Source organism: Nematostella vectensis, chromosome 3 (assembly GCF_932526225.1).
Source record: "Nematostella vectensis chromosome 3, jaNemVect1.1, whole genome shotgun sequence".
In the NCBI taxonomy this organism is placed as follows: domain Eukaryota; kingdom Metazoa; phylum Cnidaria; class Anthozoa; order Actiniaria; family Edwardsiidae; genus Nematostella; species Nematostella vectensis.
The window spans coordinates 8,279,247-8,301,283 of NC_064036.1; the positions used below are offsets into that span (position 1 = coordinate 8,279,247).

General features: G+C 41.2%; 2 protein-coding genes and 1 long non-coding RNA gene across 6 annotated transcripts in view; 1 reads left to right on the forward strand and 2 right to left on the reverse strand.

Moving 5' to 3' along the window:
- Window positions 1-11,989, reverse strand: part of LOC5511228 — a 39,616-nt gene extending 27,627 nt beyond the window's left edge. Inside the window, exons 1-13 of one of the 3 annotated variants that reach the window (XM_048725756.1) lie at window positions 11,847-11,989; window positions 10,740-10,912; window positions 8,583-8,693; window positions 6,378-7,634; window positions 5,053-5,094; window positions 4,749-4,865; window positions 4,163-4,408; window positions 3,388-3,492; window positions 2,959-3,063; window positions 2,032-2,064; window positions 1,482-1,529; window positions 1,378-1,410; window positions 779-961 (exon numbers count right to left, since the gene is read on the reverse strand). In XM_048725756.1, coding sequence (XP_048581713.1) covers window positions 779-961; window positions 1,378-1,410; window positions 1,482-1,529; window positions 2,032-2,064; window positions 2,959-3,063; window positions 3,388-3,492; window positions 4,163-4,408; window positions 4,749-4,865; window positions 5,053-5,094; window positions 6,378-7,634; window positions 8,583-8,693; window positions 10,740-10,803 — 2,344 coding nt within the window. In that variant the 5' untranslated portion in view covers window positions 10,804-10,912; window positions 11,847-11,989. Of the gene's footprint in view, window positions 1-778; window positions 962-1,377; window positions 1,411-1,481; window positions 1,530-2,031; window positions 2,065-2,958; window positions 3,064-3,387; window positions 3,493-4,162; window positions 4,409-4,748; window positions 4,866-5,052; window positions 5,095-5,685; window positions 5,826-6,377; window positions 7,635-8,582; window positions 8,694-10,739; window positions 10,913-11,846 lie in introns of those variants that run through there. The other 2 variants (XM_048725757.1, XM_048725758.1) reach the window with 2 other exon arrangements.
- Window positions 866-5,106, forward strand: LOC116617659. Its single transcript, XR_007307434.1, has 3 exons — window positions 866-983; window positions 2,796-2,910; window positions 3,369-5,106. It is a non-coding gene; the product is annotated as an uncharacterized LOC116617659 (long non-coding RNA).
- Window positions 11,990-13,193: 1,204 nt separating the features above from the next.
- On the reverse strand, window positions 13,194-22,035 carry LOC116617656 (nascent polypeptide-associated complex subunit alpha, muscle-specific form). 2 transcript variants are annotated; one of them, XM_048725760.1, is made up of 5 exons: window positions 21,651-22,035; window positions 19,078-19,158; window positions 18,518-18,706; window positions 16,542-16,715; window positions 13,194-16,430 (listed from the first exon to the last, which is right to left on the reverse strand). In XM_048725760.1, exons 1-5 carry the CDS (start codon window positions 21,805-21,807, stop codon window positions 14,107-14,109), a joined length of 2,925 nt encoding a protein of 974 aa, XP_048581717.1. In that variant the 5' UTR covers window positions 21,808-22,035; the 3' UTR covers window positions 13,194-14,106. The 2 variants fall into 2 exon arrangements, with proteins under 2 accessions (XP_048581717.1, XP_048581716.1); XM_048725759.1 differs by having other exon boundaries at window positions 19,078-19,161; window positions 21,651-21,842.
- Window positions 22,036-22,037: the final 2 nt, after the last annotated feature.

The window sequence follows — 22,037 nt, forward strand, 5'->3', positions numbered from 1 at the left end:
GGGGTATAAGTACTGTAGCTTGACACTATCATACGTAAAAGGAATGTTCTTGGCTCATCATTCAACACTTTTAAGTTCCCATTGATTGTCTTGGTTCTTTCTCAGTGGTCGGCAAACAGTGCCGTAGCAGACCTCCAAATAATGGGTGTGGGGGAGGGGGGGGGGCACAATACAGAGACATTAAGAAAATATTTAGGGGCAAGACCACGCCCCTTCAGGTCATTCCCATATAATTTTTGAAAATATTGGGCCCCCAGTGCCCCACCTTCTGCTACGGCCCTGGCAAAGTAAAAGTTTATTGGTTTGATTGCAGTCTCTCGTTCTTACTGACACCGTGTCTTGCATCTTGTTGCTATCAGGTGCTATTTGATGCACTGGAAAACACCCAAAGCCTCGATATTCGGCAAAATTTCAAGGTTTCAATTAAGGAACACTTAATAAATATATTTAGGACATAAGCATTGGCCACTCCAAAAGTTTGAATATTGGTCGATTTTAGGCGACTATTGTGTATTGTTTTATTTATTTTTTTCAAAAACGTAGAAAACGTTTCGCAAAAATGTTTCTAGCAGCATTAATGCAATCCATTCTCTATAGCTATATAGTCAAATCACACTAATTGTCTATCCTAAATACTCCATTTTGATAGGTTGATCTTTTAGTAGCCTTTCAGTAGCCAAAAATGGCAAGACCAGATTGGAGAACGTTTTTGGTTATATGACTTGACCTACTAGTTTATTTTGGTCTATTTGGTCCACATAGCCCACATGGTCCATACCTGACTCAGGCGGGCACTCCGAGCAGCACTTCCATCTCTTCTTGACAGCATTCTTGCATTTCAGCTTTGGGCACTCAATCACCGTACAGTGGATCTTCCCATTATCACACTCGCACTGTGGCGTGCAGGGGCCTGGGGACCAGCGCTCAAGGTGCGCATGCTCCATACCGTCGTAGTAACAACCTAACGCCGTCAGCATTATTATGTAAGTTTTCAAGTTTTACTTTTTCTTAACCTATTGGTATTTAAATCAGGGGAATTTACTGCGGTGTTCTAGTCCTATTCCACCGTCATCTGTTAGATAAATATGGTAACTTGAAGGCTTTTGATTTACTGAAGCCGTGTTGCAGTTTTTCGATTGGGATTCCTCGATGTGAGTTCGCAAAAACACAAAAAAAAATTATCACTGTGTATTTGTTTCAATTTTAGAGTGACTGCGTAGCCTCTGAACGTCGGAGAGCCTAGTTCTCTTTAGGCCTTCCTTACACTTTTTTAAATTTACCAGTACCATCAACTCATGACCAAGCAATTTAGCCCACATTCTGTACAGAGTTCTATCATTATAATTAAGAGCATCAACAGACATGTGGATAACTCACGTGCATTTTCGGGAGGTTCAACGGTAACGTTTCCTGTCAACGAGGAAGGTACATGTCAGAATCATGGTTTTTTTTATAAAAGATAAATTCATTTGTTTCCCTACCCGTGCCGACTTGCGCCGAGATCGCCACGTTGTCTGTTGTAGGATGCACTAGTGAAAGTGAAGTGAAAGAAACGAGCTATAAATTAAATTGATGAAATCCATGCAACATTTATAAAAAAAATCAGTCTCGTTTTGAATGGTTAGACAACTCATATCTACTCATGACTCAGGTCACCCCTCCAGTATTAGCCTCACCAAAGATGCTCCTGTTCATTTTATTATTTCTTTTTTATATTTCCTCATAAAATAACAATGAATTCATAATATTTAAATTACGATTATTTGATTCAATTAGCTTAGTTTTATTTTGATTAATAATATCTTTGAAGGTATTTATTGACTTTAGCCTGATTAATTTTGTTTTAAGTTTTATATCAGTTTACCTTTAATGTACTTTATTTACTTAAGTTCACTTATATATACTTTTTCTTAAGTTCACTTTTCTTTACGTACTTTTATGTTATTACTTTACTTTTATTATATATTTAACCCTTATCAGCTTTAGTAATTTTCACACGTCCGTTCAAATCAATTTTAAAACGTGACTCACATTTACTTGTATCTTCTTGTTGATAATCAACTCCTAAAATTACAAGTTATTTGGATCAGATTCAAAGAAGTATTACAACATTGGGTCAGCGAACATTTCATTTTTTTCGTATTCTTTATATTATATGTCTTGTCTTTCTCGTTTTGTCATTTTTTTATTTTTCTGCTTTCTTCGTTTTTTCTTTTACTTAAACGAAAATTTCAATGAAGCTGACGTTGTCCACCTAAAGTTGTGTAAAGATAAAAAGTTTGATCTTTCCGTGTCATCAACATTCTCCAGACGTTTTGGCTCGTATAAATCAATTGGATGTCTCAATATTGAGAATAATTTTCAATCTTTTCTAAGAAATAGTCACAAGTACTGCTAAAACGTATGCTTGGGGTTACAGTTTGTTTTTGTCTTCATGTGGTGTCATTTATATTTATTAAGTTACTTATAAGTTATTCTGTGAGCGTTCTACGTAAAAAGTTACGGTCATTTTTGTCGTTGTGTCTAAGCCTTATTTCAATTCTTGTCAACATCATCTTTGTGTAATTTGTCTTCTTCATCAATAGGTTCGTGATGTCATATATTAGATGTCATCCGTATCATACTGCTTCGTCATATTAGTGATCCCGAGTCCCTGCTATCGGCGTGATTTCGCTTGCGTCTTGTCAAAGTCCCCTGTCCTTCGGCTGTTCCCAATTATGTTGTTTTAAGGAGACCAGTCGTCTTTCAAGGTGTGTCCATCCGATTTATACTCAGTTGTTGTTGTTGTTTTTCAGCGTCAGTCGTCGCTAAGTTGCACGTGCACTTCGTTCACTGAGCGTATTCTGTCGTGGTTTTGTTGGGTGTGGCCAGTATTATATCCCAAAGCAGTCTTCTGCCTACATGTCTATGGTTGGTAGATAAAGTCCGTCTTTGTTGGAAATTCGTTTTCATATTCACCTTCACATCTCGCGCACGACTTCTTGCAGTTCTCCTTCATCCAGTCGTTGTCGCAGTTTTCGATCGAGTAACGGTTGCAATCAGCGCTTGTATCTTCGCACACGGCTAATAGTAACAGTACGACCATATTAACGTACGCTAATACTGTATAGTGCTGCCTCGCGACTTTGGGATCACATTTTGGCTTAAGCCACTAAGACACTGCGAGCTAAAAAAACAGTCACTGTATGCTCTTTTAAAAAACCTGTTTAGAAGTATATCAAAAACATAAAAGCAAAGCTATTTGGAAGATAGAAAAGAGTTTTCATGGTAGCTATTGTCAGAGAAACATTTTTCTATTACGTCTGCGTTTACCTGCAATTTTATAGATGCAATTCTATTGTCTTAGTATATTTTGTATCATTTTGCAGCAATCAAGCGTGTACTTACGTCTGCAGTACTTGCACTTTTTGGGGCAGTTGATCTTGAGCCAATCCTCATTGCACTGAACTTGTGAGTACTGTGTGCACTCATCGTGATCGAAACAGGTTCTCGCTGAGAACAGAGATACACACGTTAGTATAGGTCGTTAGATACACGTTAGTCCAGGTCGTTAGATACACGTTAGTCTATGTCGTTAGATACACGTTAGTCTAGGTCGTTAGACACACGTTAGTCTAGGTCCTTAAAAACACGTTAGTCTAGATCATTAGATACACGTTAGTCTAGGTCGTTAGATACACGTTAGTCTAGGTCGTTAGACACACGTTAGTCTAGGTCGTAAGACACACGTTAGTCTAGGTCGTTAGATACACTTTGGTCTAGGTCGTTAGATACACGTTAGTCTAGGTCGTTAGATACACGTTAGTTTAGGTCGTTAGACAGACGTTAGTCTAGGTCGTTAAAAACACGTTAGTCTAGGTCATTTGATACACGTTAGTCTAGGTCGTTAGATACACTTTAGTCTAGGTCGTTAGATACACGTTAGTCTAGGTCGAAATGATTTCTTCGAATGGAGATCAATGCTATAGCACTCTTCGTACTTATGCACCGTACTTTATGCGTTCCACAACGTCGAGAGACCCAATAAATATGTATTTGATTGTCTTCTACGTTACATTGACATGTAAGTACATATATGATGCACATGGAAACTGGCCAACGGTATTAATAAAACAGGGATAAACTTTTTTGTCGTCTCGTCCGCTTGCAAACTTCTACTTACATTCTGGGATGTCAGTGCTGTTTGCTGCCGCACCGGAGTTGGTGTTGGTGTATCCTGCAATGCTTCCTGGGAGCTGAACCAATATCTTCTCCATGATTGGTCCATTCTGTCCTCTCGCGATCTCGGCAATGCCGCCTTCCGTGGCTATCTTCACTACTACGGGCTCACGGGAAGTCTCAAGTGATGACGTCAGCTCCGTTGGCACGGTAACGCTGAGTTGTTTAGGGTTGCTTCGGTTTGCTTGATCTACAAGAAGAGCCATCATGATCCACAATACAGGCACACAACGAGGAGGTCAGGATCTGGCTTGAAAGTGTAAGTTTGGATTGTTTCTCGAACCTCGGAATATTATAAAATAATTTTGCTTAACACTATCATCCAGGTTGCAACCATGTCCATTTATAACAATTGATCGTATTGAAGTAGAAAATACGGGTTACCTATATTTCATGTATCCCTACATTTTGTTTATATACAAGCGTTCTACGGCTCATTAAAGATAGTTTGGTTGACATCTTTGCTTGTAATTTGGCCGTCTCTTCTTTTCTTCTTTTCTTACATACTGAGTGAACTGAATTTTACTTACCGTTTCCGCACAGTCCGCATTTGGCCGGACAGTTGGACTGCATCCAGTCCTGAGCACAAGAGGTTGCTGGGTAATGACTGCATCCAGCGTGGTCCTCACACCAAGGCGGCCTGTAATCTAAGAGTTTAATTCAAGAATGTACTTTTAAGTCCTCCAGAAAACCTCTCATTTTACGCTTGAATTATCAACATACAGTATAAGTTTGAAGATTTTTTAACACACGATATTAACTTGAGAAAATGGCTTCTCGTGTGTGCTATATCCATAATCTATCAACACGGAAAGGTCTTCTAAATATTGATACCTTCTGTCGGAATGGCTGGACTCCAGTTTCCATCATTTCCAGCTAAAACACAAAGAAAAAACTTATCAGCCTTTTTTTTCATTAAGCACACATATACACTTCTATTTTCTATTTTTTTTTTAACAAGGCTTCAATGTTCCTGATTGTGCAATAGCTAATTATGGGATTGGTCATAGAGAATAGAGAGTTATTGTACTTTGACATAAAGCAATTGTATATTGTCGTTTGATTTTTACAGTGGGTGTAAACATGCTAATCCAAACAATAGAATACACTTATTAGTGTAATATTAGCTCGTGGCGAGTACGGCGAGTTTTGTTTAGAAACACTTTGCAACAATAAATTAGTTTTTCTGTTTGCTCATCGATAATATCAGTGTTCGTCGTGCAGGAGCTCAGCAGGCGAGTGAAATACTCTGCGTAAATAAGTCCACAAGAAGCTTCCAATGTTGAATTTCAATCACTATATCGTTCTAACATTTTGTCTTTTAAGCGAAGAATTAACATCTCATGTTAAAATACGGTCCATTGTCTCCATACGGTCCATTGAGTCAATTCTATTGATGCCTCGCTCCTTGCACACGATCTCTGGACCTCAAGGAAACATAGTTAGCTCTACACTGCTAGTTCTTACCATTCAAAGAACATCGAAGCGTCAATATCATGAAAACAATGAAGATTTTCGACATGCTCCTTCATTTCTAGGTCTTTAAGAGGACATCTTTTCCCTTCCACCCTCTCGATGCGGCATTGATTTAAAATTAATGTTTGCATAGAATAAAGTACCGCCACCCGTTTTGGAGGACAAAAAACCGAGACCGAAAAGTGAAACAACTTGGGCCGTGCACGCGTGCGCACTTCGTGTTTTTTTTTAAGTACATATCGGTAAATGAAAATCCAACTTGCATCGTTATTTATTATTGATTTAAGTTTTGAACCTCGCTTTATTTAATTAAAAACCATGTTATTGAATTTAAAGAGTAAAATGTTCCAAAGTATAAAAGAGATTGTGTTTGAATAGCTGTAAAGAACAACTTATTGGCCGTGGAAAACTTGGTAACGTGATTGTAAATCGCAGATTAATCTAGGAACAGTAAATGTATTTATATCCGGATTCAAATAAATCTCTTAAAATAATTGTAAATAGCATTTTAGTTTTCAAACGAAACAGAACTTGAGACAAAGGAGCAAATACTACTCAGGGTACCCGCTGACTACCTGTTCCGTGTTACGGGAACTTATTTGAATTTAGGAATCCAGAGTTTCAGTTATTCGATTTATTTTTATTAAAATCAAGATAAATTAAAATCTAAACTGTGCACTTACTGTTTTGTTGGACGATCACATAGTTATCCTTCGCGCGGAATGACACCGATACGTTCTCCTGTGGCTCGCGGCCACCCCACCCTCGTGTCGTGCTTTCTGGCACATTGAAGGTCTTCGCCTGCTGTTCCCTGTTAAAGTTCACTGAAATGTTCCTTATTGGTAGCGGAGCGCTCGTATTCCTCAGTGGCACGCTAACCGTCTCGTTTTCAAACCCCGTGAATAAAACAGTAACGTTCCTCTGTAATGGGGGCCCAGTAGGCTCCTGAGAGCCAGTCTGTTGCCCCGCGAAAGAAACTCGGATCGTCTGTTGAGTTGAATTCGAAGGAGGTAACGATACAAAACTCTGTGGCGCTGCTGTTGGCTTTTCATCAATAAATGAGATCCGCGTATTCTCCTTGCCGTCTTTAATGCTTGGCTCGAGCGTTACTTCGTTCTGACTAGGTTGACCAGTTGGGTGATTGTCGACCAAAGAGATCTTGATTGTTTCGTTACGATTCTGTTGAGCCTCCTCAGGCTTTGGCGGGATGTTCACGGTAAAGGGAGGGTTCCTGTGCACCTGCGCGTTATACGAGTTCTGCCCTGATGGCATGTAGGATGGCGCTGCTGCTGTCGGTGCAGCACCTGTTGGGTAGGCAGGAGCCTGCGTGGGATTGCCCTGAGACGGTGCGGCTGCCTGGTAGGTAGCAGCTTGTGCTGGTGCTGGGTAACCCGCTGTAGGAGCAGCACCTGTGGCTGCCAGATGAGCTTGTTCTTGGTTTGCAGCAAAGAAATTTCCCATCGGTTGCGCAGACTGAGTAGGGTTACTTTGAGCAGGCTGACCCGCTGTTTGGTATACCGGTGCCGCCGTGGGGTTAAATGGTGCCTGGGTGGGGTACGCTGTTCCCGCCGTGGGGTTAGCTGGCGCCTGGGCGGGGTAGGCTGTCGCCGGTGCCGCCGTGGGGTTAACTGGCGCCTGTGCAGGGTAGGCTGTCGCCGGTGCCGCCGTGGGGTTAACTGGCGCCTGTGCGGGGTAGGCTGTCGCCGGTGCCGCTGTGGGGTTAGCTGGCGCCTGTGTAGGGTATGCCGTGGCAGGTGCTGCTGACGGATACGCTTGCGCAGCTGGAGCAGGGGCGGGTGCCGCACTAGGGTAGGCCTGCCCTCCCTGTTGGTAGGCTGGATACCCCGTTTGATATGCAGCATCCTGTGATGGGTATGCTGAAGCTGGCGCTGGCGCGGCAGCGGACTGTGGTATATCTTGTTTTTCTGTACTTGATTTATCTAGGATATGAATAGCGTTTGTAAGGCGCATTGTACTTTTGATTTGAATTATATAGTTGTAGAGATAGGATTCGGGAGCTCTTCTTTCTACTTTACATTTTCAAGATTTGTAAGGCAATATCGTTGGATATAAAAAGATTCATCCATCATTGTGCAAATAAACAATGCACTTCTAGTGCGTCTAGATTCATTTGCCTTCGTGTTTATTGAAGCGTAATTTAGGGTGGTCCTGAAATTGCAGCTTTTTGTAAGCTGGGAGCGGATACCGGCCCCTGCATCTTTAGCAGGGCTCATCTTCAACGAGCTCAATGCAATTCCTGACGCGTAACCCGATAATTCGCATGCCCCGGGGCATCCTCGCGCGCTCGTGTTCACCTCTCACTGAGCGGCAATAGGGGACTTGCGCTAAAAACACGTGACCTTTTCAGTGGCAAATTCAAGCCAAAATAAACACAGAAATGTCTGCGCTTGTCTAAACAAAAAACGACGAAAAAATAAAATCTTTATATACAAATAAGCCCTTTCTGACAAAGAAACGTTCCCGCTGATTCTTAAGCGCTGAATTGGTTTTTGTTACTGTTATTTTGCCGCTAAAAGCCTGAGCGCGCGCTACTTTGCCACTCAAAAAGTCACGTGATCACTTATCGCAAGCTTCCTATTAGGGAAAGAGACCCTGGTGAGATTTCTCGTGTTACTCCTAGATTCTGGTTGCTAAACGAAATAGAAACGAAGAGACCAGCTCTCTCCAGGGCCTCTTTTTCTCCTTGCCCTTGAGGTATGAGAGTGGTGGATACTGGCGAGCGAGGATAGCGAACGATATCTCTAGCTCTCGCATGTGCAGTAGTGACGCTTTGCCTATGTGTGCTGGTCCCAAACGTGCGATTTTCCCCCATATGTTTTTATGCGTCCATGATAATATCATAGCACTAACTAACCCGCAAGGCTTACCTGTGCAGTAGTTACACATCTTAGGGCAGTTCAACTGAACCCACTCGTCTGCGTTACACTGATCTGCGCTGTATGCGTAACATCGCTCGTTATCTTTGCACCAGGACTCCTCTGATGGAACAATAAGTAAGCAATGATTAATTTGAGGGAGGTATCCGAATGAGTAATACTTTCTATGCAAGTAAAGCCAACTCCTCCGATAAGCGTTTATCTTCTGGGACCAGCCGCTCGCTTATGCCTAGTGCACACTAGTGACATAACGACATAACAACATAGGCGCGCACACACTCTTTTAAGCCCAACATAACGACATGGACATAATAACATAAAAGAAAAAACATGTTTTTTGTCTCATGTCATTATGTTTATGTCGTTATGTTGGGCTTATGTCAAAATGTCGAACCATTCACACTTGAACATATGAACATAAGGGTGCACGCGCCTATGTCATTATGTCGTTGTGTCACTAGTGTGTACCAGGCATTATAAGCATGCTCAAATATAAATTGTGTTTAACCAGGGAAGGAGGGTGGGGTTGACTGTCTAAGAAATAATGTGCTACGCCCTCGGTGATTTACACGCTTTTGTTAGAAGCCAATTTTGAACGATAAAGAACTGAGTAACTGCTACACCTGCTGCCTTTTTAAAGCAAATGAAAGCAGAGGGGAGATGTGGATCGTATAATTCGTACAATTATCCGTTAAAGGTCATTGTATGTTTCTTCTCTTGTCATTTGACAATTGACCCGTATAAAGTTGCCCCGGGGGGAGGGGGTGGGGGAGTCTGCATAAAACTAGACGGGGATCGTCTAATGATCGTCCTAACTTTTAGGGTATTTATCAAATTCTATTCACTGCACTTGCGTAGGAGGTGTTCAAAGTTTCTTTCTCTTCTGCTATCTTAAGGTTAGAAATTGCTTCGACCAGACCCAATGTGTTATCGTATAGGGGCTAGAATTGCTGCTGACCACTTTCAAAGTGCTCTCTTTTAGGGTTGAAATTAATTTTGCCGACGATCACCCCGCCTCTTTTGATGTGAGTCCCCCTCATCCCCTGTGAAAATCGCTAACAAAAAGTGTCAAGCTTGGCGTTGAGTGTAACGCTCGGCTAGTCAAGCATGTGGGCACATGCCCTACCATCCAGTCTCTGACATGTTATCTTAAACGGGACATTGATGACGCGCCCTGTCGACAAAACTAGTGGTGTCTCAATATTTTCTACGGGATAATAATATATAGTCTTTAAAACGATTATATGGTTCTTTTTCTTGGTTCTTTTTCTTGGGAATAAAGATAAAAAGTGTTTTGAAAGTTTGATATACATGGTGCTGCAAACGTTCTTTCAGATTATTTGTTTGTTCATTCAATGATTTATGAATTCATGAAATGAAATAGCGGCCATTTCAATAATCTTGATGACTTGGAACTAAGTTCTTTTTTTTTTTTTTTTTTTTAATATATATTTTTAAATATCGAAGATACCCTGAAATTGTAACCTTATTTATTTTAACACTTTTTTTTGCCGGCGAAAAAATAATACGAATGGCATAAGAGCACTTTTTGATACTTTTTTTTAAGATTCAAGGTTTTGAAATTTTCTCTTATAGCATTTTATAGATTTTTTGTTTATGCTTTTCGTTAATATTTGAAGGACACCAGAACATAAAGTAAATAAAATTTGATCTTTGACTCGGGTTAATCTTTAAGTGTCAGGTGTTTTGCTAAAAAAATTTTAACGTCGAGAAACTTTTATATTAACGGTTTGAATACAGCCAACAAATTGACCTTATACAGTTGATAAAGTTCTCTTTTTTGCAGTAAGTTATAATTTATTACGATATTTTATCGGCTTCTCAGTCGGGTGGCTGCTTTCAAGTTTTGTTCCGGACCTGCTACTCTTTGTTCTGACTTAAATGAAATATTAACTTAAATGTATTTTGTCAAAAATATTATGACAAAATGGCCGCTATTCTTGATATTTAAGATGCAAAATCTTAAAAATCGAGACGCCCCAAAGATCTTGCTACTTTTCTACCCCAGTTATCATAAAAAGAATTTGTTGTGCTATAATATCAGACGAAGGATTGATATGTATCGGGGCCCATTACATTGTTAGATTGTTGCATAATACAACTTGAGTTTCGTGTTAAATGGCTCACCTGAATTCGCCCATGATGTAAACAGTGCAATAACGCATAAGGTCGCTAACTGTAATGTTAACATTTTGCTAGTTGCTTTTCTCCCGTCTTCCCTTATTCCTTAATCGTTTTCTACTAGATGGTTTAGAAGGCTCCTCGGCCTCCAACCGCTGTTGGATTTTTCTACTGCAAATCTAAAAACAAAAAAAATATAATGTTAGAATTTTCATTTCATTTTCTTATGGGATAGAAATTGAGGATTGCTTACGGATCTTGCAGTTAATTTTGCTTATCATAAGCATTGGTATGTGTATGAGGAAAAAAAGAGATGGGTTTGATGTCTGTCGAACCGATAGAAATAAGATAAATAACGCTTCGAACCATGCCTAAACCCCGGTAAAACGAGTTATTTTGCATAACCCTTGAAGGTAAAAAAAAACTTTAATGCAATTAAACTAGTGCACCCAGGATGCTGCAACTAGTCGATATGACAGTTGCTATGACTTTGGTCAGGTTTACTCAAGAGTAGCTCCACGATACTTCCACAGCAAGATTATTTGTACAAGAGTTTCAGGTATAGGATTTGCCAAAGCGCTAAACCTACTTCTGTTTTCCCCTGAAGTCGTAGTTTGAGATACTAGAAGATGGAGTTACGAGAGTAATTGAACTTGCGGGTACAGGATGGTGGTGATTCCACCCTCTAGCAAAATATTGATCAATAATTTTTATTTGAACGCCGCTTTAATTTGTGTATCTATTGTCAGCGCATAGACCCCTTCACCCATTCCAGTAATCGTACGATAGAAAAGCCCACGACGACGACGATAACGACTTTTATATGAAAAATCAAAGTAATTAGACATTTTAGTAAAAAGATCAAACGACAGGCTAGTATGCAACCCCCTCTCTATAGTTAAAATAGTTAAGTTAAATTATGGTTATTGAGAAAGGTATCGCGTTATAGTCAGATGGTTTAGTCTGGTTCTATGGGAAATGGTGTGTGAGCAAGATCTGCCCAACCAGGAAAAATTCCAACGCTCAAATGCTTTTAGATTACTCTTGAGATTTCCCCCAAAAACCAACTTAATCTACTCTCAAATCACATCAATGTGGACGATATAAATTTACCTTATTTCTACAGTAGCACGCGGCGAAGTATTCAAAGAAAATCCAAAATACCCTATCACCGTAATTTCTTCATCCTGGCTCTAAGAACGATAAGTAAACTACTCTCGAGAACAAATCAGGAATTCTTTTGTTCGCGTATTTGGCGCGCGCATGCGCAGTGCTTGAGCCACGTATGTAATCAATCAAGGCACCATCAGTTTGCGCTAACACCGCAAGGTTGTTTTTGTGATCGGATAACTGGTCGCCAATTAGCTTATACTTGTACGTTCACGGAAACTATACTCACCCAAGGTCGCATACAAACGTCTTAGAACTCTCGTGGCCCGAACAATGTTTTACACGCTTTTTTTTCAATTTATTTATATCTCCTATGTTCTATGTCTCCTATATTCTCTTGTATCGTAGAATGTTTTATGTTGGTTGTATTGGGTGTACAAAGGTTTCACGCTTGAATGTTCTAGCTGGTTTCGAATCACAAAAGGATGCAGTTTTTCCTTGTGTGGCCATTTCTCTGTCAGTTAGAGCACACTGCATATCTACCACCAAAGGGGTATTTGTGATCCCTCATTCGTACGTCAAGGGTCGTGTTTGTCTTCCTGGTGTGGAAACACTAGAGATCAAAGATTACGAACTGGTCGTACATGCTACTGCAGGCTGCTTCTGGTGGCCTTGTATGCGAGACCGGTCTTTTCAGATTCTGAGTGTCTTGCAGAAATAAAACAAATTACGAAAATATACAAATCTGTTAGGAGTGATGCTTACGTAATTCATTTGGTTTGCCAAAAAATCCTTTTTGCATAGTTTGTAGGGGATGATGATTTAATGATAGTATTGTACGCTGTTGTTACTACTCTCTATCACTATAATCAAACAGTTTTATTGTAAAGGTCGATACGCTCCTTGACTCAGACCCTATCATCCAGAGATCATGGACAGTCTTTCAATATCTCGATGGTTTATGGATTATGTTACAAGCTTGATATCTGTTTCGTCCTAGTCTCCGCACGTCCTCATAGTCCATCTCCCAACACAGAAAACCCTGACTTGGATCTTCGAAGATAGACAAATTTAGATATGTCGGTTGAACACTCATTTTGCACGGCAACAAGGCCAGAGATATAGCAGCCCGCTCATAAGGCCTAACGTAACGTAGCTTGATTACCTCATTGTTCTATTGTATTCCCGTTTTACTGTTTTTTTTTTTTTCATTGTTTTGTCTGTGATGCATCAGTCCAATGTGGTGTAACCTTCTGAGAGCTGCTACACGACCCAACGAGGCTGTGTCTTACGGCAAATATAGGGACAGGACATCAGACATAGGGGAGGAATCAGTTCAGGCAACATAAATGATTTGAAAGTTTTTTTATTCTCTTAAATTTCTTAATCAGAAATATAATACATCCACCTTTATTCATATGTTAATCATCTTTCTAAGAGTTAGTTAAAAATAATTTGAATAAAATATGTTTGGTTGATTTGAATTAAGTCCTTTTGATTTGGATTCTTCTCTTCAATAATACAGTAGAAAAAAAGAGAACTCACAGCTTTGATGCATTTATAAACCCGTTTGCGGTCATGTTCCCCGAATATCTAGCGGTTAATCTCCTCACTGTCGCCATTTTGCTTTTCAGTGACCGTTCTCTACTCAAGCGACCAATTCAAGATAGCGGCTGGTTTCTGCGACTAAAACACCTTTTGTAACGCCTCCTAATCATCACTAGATGGATGCTTTTAGTTAAGAGTTCCCACATTTTTAAAAGCGAATAAACCTCCTAGTAAAAAGAAACTCTCGCAATCGCGCTCAGAGTACTAGAAACTTAGGTTTAATGAACATGCCTCAATAATATCGTATCTAGCAAAGTTCCTTTGAATTCAAAATGGTACTTTAGCTGAAAGATTGCGCCGACTCGGGCAAAATTTTCAATCGTGAAGGCCAAATTCAAAAGTTTGCAAATTGTGTCCTGGTTAAGACGTTAATAGAAATGATGGCTTGCTATAGCAAGTATATGTCGCTACATATAATCTAAAGGCTGATTTAGACAGAACGATTTAGTTGTATGCGACACCTCTTCAACTTGAGTCGTAGAGTGTAAATCAGCGTACGACTCCACTACGATGCTGGACTACGAAAGTCGTAATGTGTAATTCAGGGTTAAGACATGTCGTAAGCCGCATACGACTAAATCGTGCTGTCTTAATCCGCCTAAATGCAACGTTTCTATGGACTAATAGTCCAAAGTCTTTGAATTACTGCCTCTATCTAGCCTCTATAGCTTTTATAGAACTCTTCTAGGTACTTATTATAGTCCTCAGCCTGTTTTCTCGCCAGCTCGGCCGTTTTATACTGTTGTGCGTAGCGGCTATCATATTGGTAGCGCGAAGCCGTATTTGCGTCGTCAGCGTACGTAGCTTGATAGGGGTCTTGATAAGGTTCTGGGGCAGGAGCAGGTGCTGAAGATTGAGGGGGCTCAGGATAGGCAGGGGCGGGGTTTGGGTAGGCAGGTACCGGCTCAGGGCTGGAATATGCGGCAGGGGGCTCAGGGCTCGGGTAAACTGATGCAGGGCTGGGGTAAGCTGGTGCAGGGCTAGGGTAGGCTTGGGCAGGGCTGGGGTAGTCTTGTGCCGGTTCAGGGATTGGGTAGGCTGGAGCTGGTTCAGGGTAGACCGAAGAGCTTGCCGTATCTGCCTGTGTATTACTAGCCATGTCATTGACCTTCGTGTCGTTGCTCTGCGTAGCCTGTGTGCCGTTGTCAGTCTGTGTGCCCCCTTCAATGCGAGTATTATTTCCGTTGTTCTCTGGTTCATTGTAGCCTGTTGGTCCTTTAGCTGGAGCATACTGCGGTAGAAGACCAAGTGTTTGAGAGTTGTCTGGGTTTTTAGGGTCGGCAACCACCCCTGGACCAAGAATTGGTGCCTCGGTCGCGTTTTCCCATGCGAGAGGTGCTGGTGTAGGAGGCGGTGCTGTTGTGTTTGGCCACACTGGAGCTAATGTCGTCGTATCCGTTAAAGGAGCTTCCGTAGCGTTAAACCAAACATATGGCGGTGGTGTCATCGTTGTGTTGATGGAAGGCTTCGTAGGGACTGTGACGTTGCCACCTTCACCTCCACTAGTAGCGGTAGGGGCTGTCTCGTTCCCACTTCCACTGGGTATAGTAGCGGTAGGGACTGTCTCGTTCCCACCTCCACTGGGTGGAGTAGCGGTAGGGGCTGTCTCGTTCCCACCTCCACTGGGTGGAGTAGCGGTAGGGGCTGTCTCGTTCCCACCTCCACTGGGTGTAGTAGCGGTAGGTGCAGTCGCGTTCGGCCACACCCATGGGGTCGTTGTAGGGGCTGGGGTCGGGACATAGCAGCCAGGATTTGGCTGAGGGTTACCATTGCATGGGGCTGTAAGGTTGGGCCACACGATTGGCGCAGCAGTAGCGACAGGCCAATTTTGTACCTGGTCAAAAGTTTCTCCGGGCTTGTGGACAACAGGAACACCACTGGACCCCTTTACTTTAGCTACCTGGGCTGGAAAAGCAACTGGCTGTTTTCTCGAAGCAACTGGCTGTTCTCTCGAAGCAGGTGTCTGCTGTTGCTGCTGCTGCTGCTGCTGCTGCTGCTGCTGCTGCTGCTGTTGCTGCTGTTGCTCTTGCTGCTTCTGCTGTTGTGGTTTCAGCTCATTCATCTCATCTACTTTGTTCTGCTGAATCGCCTCCGTTATCTGTGGTGGGAGCGGTTTAAACCTCTCTAGAATTGGGAGATGGATTCCTGGGCGTCTAGGTGGTCCCTTATACTTAGGAGAACCTGGAGGTATTTGCTTCGTAAGTACAGGCTCATTAGGCTTTTGTCCGGGAATAAGTGTCCCGGCCTCGTCCGGTGGTGGTCCCCCTACGGCGTGTCCTGCGCCGATACTAGTAGGTGGGACGTTAAACCCGGCGTTAGGGAGAGGAACTGTCACCGTTTGAAGAACGTAAGTACTTGGCTGGAACGGCATCAGGGCAGGTTTTAAAACGTTATCATCTTGTCTTGCAAGAACCGGGGCATAAGCGAGAGGCTTCGTGTTTTGTACTGTGGTTATGTTTACGTTTATGGTTTGTGCTGCTGTTGTGGGAGTCGGGAAGACGCTGTTTAGTGCACTTTGGACGACTTTGGACAGATAAGGCATGGACGGCGCTGTGATCACACTAGATGGGGATACGAGTCCTATGTTATTTGCCGACGAGGGTGCGATAGATGCTTGTGTCGGATTCCCTACTGGTCTTGGTGCGACACTGCTAGCCTGCCCTTCAGCAGGCGGCAAATTATTTTGGTTTCCTTTTTGCTGCGGTAATGTCTCCAGCCTGGCTGTGCCTGGATTAAATGAGTTATTTGTCGCAGTGTTATCGGTTTGTTTTGTAGCTTTTGCATTCCCTGTTGTATTCTTGGACCACGCTGAGTTAATTACTTGGCTGGCTGTCTGGTTGGTGCTTGTCTGATTAGTGTGATCAGCAACTCTATTCAAGGATATCATTTTCTGTACCCACGTCGGAACTGGCCCTGTCTTCCCGCTTTTTTCATCGCTCTTGATTTTTTCACCAGACTTGCCCCCTTCGTCATCATCATCTGAGAGATAAAATATATGAAATAGCGTAAGCATTTTCTTATCCTTCAAAGGCTTTGTTAATTACGTCTTCTTCAGCTACCATAGTGAGTGCAAGGTTAAGCTTCACTCACCTACACACTCCCCCCAGACACCGTCCCGATCGAAGTCGGCGGTGACTGCACACCAAGGCTTGTTATTATGCATGTAAGTGCATGTGTAGTACAGGACGTCTTGGAACTTGAACGGGAAGTTGCAGCAGGTGGTGTTAGCGTTACCCCCAATGGTTCTTACTCCGCATGAGGCACCTAGAAAATAGGGGTAAAATACGTTAACATTCTACCATTGTCATCATCAGCAGGCAGGAGCAAAAAATGGCAAAATTAAAATTGTAAGGTTGTGTTAGGTTACATTTTGAGGTTCCTTGCATAATATAAAACAAAATAAGTTTTAATATTTTTGGTAGATGATCTTTTCTTGAGATATGATTGAGCAAAGTTGCCGTAAATCATAAAAACGTAGCAATTTCGCCCAAATTGGGCAATTCCAGACAAATCAAGAGTTTTACAGTTTGCAATATCTCAAGAACGGATTATCTAACAAAAAATACTAAATTTTATTTTGTTTTATATAACACAAGGAACATCTATGCAAATAATCAAGCGAATATAAGCTAACACGACCTTACAATTTGAACTTTGCCATTTTTTGCTCTTGTCTCATCAGCATCATAATTATCTTCATCATTACATGATCGTCATCAGCATCATTATCATCATCTTCATTATTGTCATCAGAATTATCAATACCATCATTATCAATTGAATAACTAACCGTGTACCAGCTTGTACAAAAATATGCCTCATCCATATCATTTTATCTTAATTAAACGAGTCAATTAAACGAGTTTAACTTTGGTCTACTTATTGTGCTTTCAAACTTTTTTTGATTGAAACAGCAATGTGATTTTTAGAAGCACACTAGCATACACACATTGGCACCAGTCGGGCCAAGACGGGACGCTAGCACAGTCTATTACCCGTGCAGTTCGGCAACCATGGACAGCTGTTTCGTCCTTATTAGGACTCGTCAGCATGGCATAGCCGGTTTGCCTCAGTTAAACTTCATCGGCAAAAAAATAACTGCATGGCGACTTCGACTCGAACGAAGTGCTTTAAACCACAGCTTAGATCCATGTGGGATCTAGAGCTGCGACCGGGCTAGCGTGATGCCAATTGTGCGGATCACGCATGCGACCTTTGCTAGTCTAAAACTCCGTCGGATAGCCAAACTATCCTTGCGAGTATGTATACATAAATGTGAACTTTAGAAGCACACTAGCATACACACATTGGCACCAGTCGGGCCAAGACGGGACGCTAGCACAGTCTATTACCCGTGCAGTTCGGCAACCATGGACAGCTGTTTCGTCCTTATTAGGACTCGTCAGCATGGCATAGCCGGTTTGCCTCAGTTAAACTTCATCGGCAAAAAAAAACTGCAGGGCGACTTCGACTCGAACGAAGTGCTTTAAACCACAGCTTAGATCCATGTGGGATCTAGAGCTGCGACCGGGCTAGCGTGATGCCAATTGTGCGGATCACGCATGCGACCTTTGCTAGTCTAAAACTCCGTCGGATAGCCAAACTATCCTTGCGAGTATGTATACATAAATGTGAACTTTAGAAGCACACTAGCATACACACATTGGCACCAGTCGGGCCAAGACGGGACGCTAGCACAGTCTATTACCCGTGCAGTTCGGCAACCATGGACAGCTGTTTCGTCCTTATTAGGACTCGTCAGCATGGCATAGCCGGTTTGCCTCAGTTAAACTTCATCGGCAAAAAAACTGCAGGGCGACTTCGACTCGAACGAAGTGCTTTAAACCACAGCTTAGATCCATGTGGGATCTAGAGCTGCGACCGGGCTAGCGTGATGCCAATTGTGCGGATCACGCAATGAAATTTAGCATGGTCATATAGCTACAACAATACCTAAACGACCGATTTGTGGCGTTGTAGGTGAATATTTTGACAACAAACGCGAGCCGTAAGATTCAGGCTTAAGATTTAATGTTCATCATCGTTATCATCATTGTTATCTTTACCGTTGTGGGCCTCTGGCGGGCATTCTGGACAGCACTTGTATTTCTTCTTGATGGATCTAGCGCAGTTTAAATCCGGGCATTCCAAATTCGCACATTTCACTTTACCATTCCAACAGTGGCATTCTGGGATACATGGGCCTGGTGACCAAGCATCACCGTGCATTCGGATCTCCCCTTCATAGACACAGCCTAATATTCATATAATATAATATTCATTTCAATTATACTATAAACATGTACTATACTATTTAATATATTATATTTGCAAGAAGCGTCTAGCAGCGTGGTGAAAAAGTGAGTTTTTTTTTATGGAGGCGACTTGGTTCCGAACTCTGACTGACAGCATGCGCGAAGGACTATGGGGCCGGTGCAAGAACAGGGAGTTTGAGTGAACGTATTGGCCATACGCTGCCCGGGGGCTTGGGCCGAGATTGATAAGCGAACAGCATGCTGGGACGACAGGGTTGCGTCCCCTAGAATCTTCCCAGCATGCTGTTCGCTTCCAACTCGACCTCGAATGGGAGGAACAGTTAGTTACATTTCGTGCTTTTATGACTTACTTTTCTTATTTGTCGTCACGTTGTTCGGTACGCTAAATCGCGTGACAAGAGAGCGAAGAGACGTCCCTTTCCTGTGATGGGCTGCTGTAGAAATAAATAAGATTGCCGTGCATATTAAAATGTAGATTTCTAGTATATTATCGAATAAATTTATCGGAATAGCCTAAAAGAGACTGGGGCGAGAGGGGTTGCCTAGGGAGCATAGCCTTTTTTGGGCAGCCCCTTTATAACTGACTAGGAAGGGGAACACGGAAACTCCAATAATATCTTTTGCTTTGCTCGCTCTGCAATTACTATTGTGTATATGTAATAAGTGTCCCATTGCTCTTTCGCATAAAACTTTATCATAGCTTTCGCCACAAAGATCTTTTAGGCAAAACATAAAAGGAAGATAGTAAGAAATTAGGTGAGACATATCTTTCCTTGTGATTATCTGATTGACGATTATCTGTTGTGAACACATCAGAAGAAGCAGAAGCAGTAGCTTTTACTTGTCTTAAAGTTACAAGGTTTTCAAAAAAGCTCATCTGAAAAGGTATTATATTATTATAGTACTAAGCTATATGATAGTACTATGAAATAATACCTTCCTATTTTTTAACTGATGTCTTGCGGTATTTTGTTCTTTGCGTGTAGCTTTATGCAATAATCGCGCTTGCTGTTTGGAATTTGCACTCAGTATTTGTACACAAATTTCTCTGGAGGCTTAGCTTGTGAGGAACCTTCGTGTCCTTTCTATTCTAATTCGAATAGAAAACCGAATAGAAAACACTTATTTTCTAAACAAAGAGACGAAAACGAGTTGAGAGGAGAGCCGGCCAGCATATCATTTATTAAAAGGCGGTTTAAACAATGACAATTACAACGTAATTTGATTAAAAGGTCAAGATACTAAATGCGAGCGAATGAAAAATTACTTAGCTAATTAATGGTGGGAATTTACTATCTTGCGAAGTACTGTTAATTTGCTGTAAGGCGTCAAGTGAAAAACGCAAACGGTATGGAGCGAATAAATAATGATACGTATTGATGATAAGGTAATGAGAGGGTACAACAATCTCGTGAATGCCGCAGATAAATACATATGCTCCTACGGTTAACACCTCCGTAAATGTACAAAAATAGATATGTGTTGAAAAGTAAAGTTTGTCACTTGCTCATCCTAAAATTAAAGTAGTCTTTGTGTTCGCTTTTTGTTGTTCACTTATTTGGCATCAGTTACCTCGGGGTAGATGGGGCTAATTTTCCCTACAGAGTATGAGTCTCAGACAGTCCAAAATATTAGGTAACCAATAAAATACAAGCTGGCAGATGCGGTTCACATATTTTGTTGGAAACGCACATAGTCAAAAAGAACAGAGGGAAAAAAAACAAATGAATGATGATAAAACAAAACTTTTGTTCGTGTATCCGTCGTTTAATGCCAGCAAAAGTTAAATATTTTGGCTTATATGGTTTTTATTTTGCTGTGGTTTTATTTACGTATTTTCAAGGTTTTTGTTTCTTTGCACTAGAGTTTTTAGGGCATTTAATGCTGAGGAAGGAGACAGGTCAGGTCTTTTTTACATGGTACGTGAAATGTTCGAACACGTTCGGATTCCATGGGACCTCCCCCAGCTGGATGAAAAAAAAAAAAAAAACGAAATGTGCGAGACCCGATCAGTGTCGGTACTGTGTATTGAGCGGTCGTGAATACGATCGGCACCATGTATAAGGGGTCTTAGAGAGAATTCAAAAGAACTGAACAGACACCGGTCGGTCTGCGGGTGGTTTTGGTGGCGGTTACGGCTCAAAGGGCGATTGGTGTGATCAACCTTGTTCTAACCTCTTTAATGACAAGTCAACTAGAAGTGCATCAACACTAATAAAATTGTTTTAGTTTTTAACTTTTTTTATTTTAGTTTTTTTTTTTCTAGATTAATGAGTAGAGCGTCAATCTTGATTTTTTTTGTCTTGTGTTTTCTGTTAGAGCGTTATTGGCGGAGAATTAGCTTTAAACGCAATAATTTATTTTGCAATTGCACAATTCTTAGTCAGTTTTTAAACAACTTCGTAGCGAGTTTCAGTACATTTTAGCATTTTCGTAGCGCAGAGTTAATCCATATCCATTCTATTACTTGATAAAATGGGAAAAACACTTTAGTAATAGAGTATTTTATCATAAATGAGCAAAGTAAAGAATAATACCAGGTAAATCTTTATCTTATTACTGAATTTCTATAATCAAATGTTTAGACTCTTTCGGACTCTAAATTTCGGACTCTAAATTTTGACAAAAACAAGTTCAAACACCGGTGTTTTAAAGTTAATCGAAATCTATTTTATTACTTGATAAAATGGGAAAAAGATAATGTAGTAATAGAGGATGTTATCATAAGCGAGCAAAGAAAAGAATAATACTAAGTTAATATTTGTCTTATTACTATATTTCCGTAATCAAATGTTTAGACTCTTTCGGGCTGTTTATAAAAACAGACTCTAAATTTGGACAAAAACAAGCTAAAGCACCGGTGTTCCGAACCTCAAAACACAATCTACATATGAAAACAGTGACCTTTCGATTAATCACCTACCTTTATGGTGCCTATGTCGGTGGGACAGAGCTTTTCCTTCCACATTTACAGCCAGAAATAACAATATTAATCCAAACCAGAGCATTTTTCTTTGAATCCTTAAACGGCCTTGTAACATAAATACGAAAGGCCGGCAAGAAACCGATGAATCACTCATGCGCGTGATCACGTGACATGAGATATTCCGATATCGACTTCACTGGCGCGAGGTCCTTTTATATTTAATAGAGGCGCGCAGCTTTAGAGAGTGGGCTACAGTTTTAAAATAAATTCATCCTAAAGAAAAAAAATCTCAGCTTGTGGTGTTAGTAATGGGTAGTCATGTCTGATTACATAAACAAAAAAAAGGCGATAATCTCAAAATTCATTTTTTTAGTATTTATATTG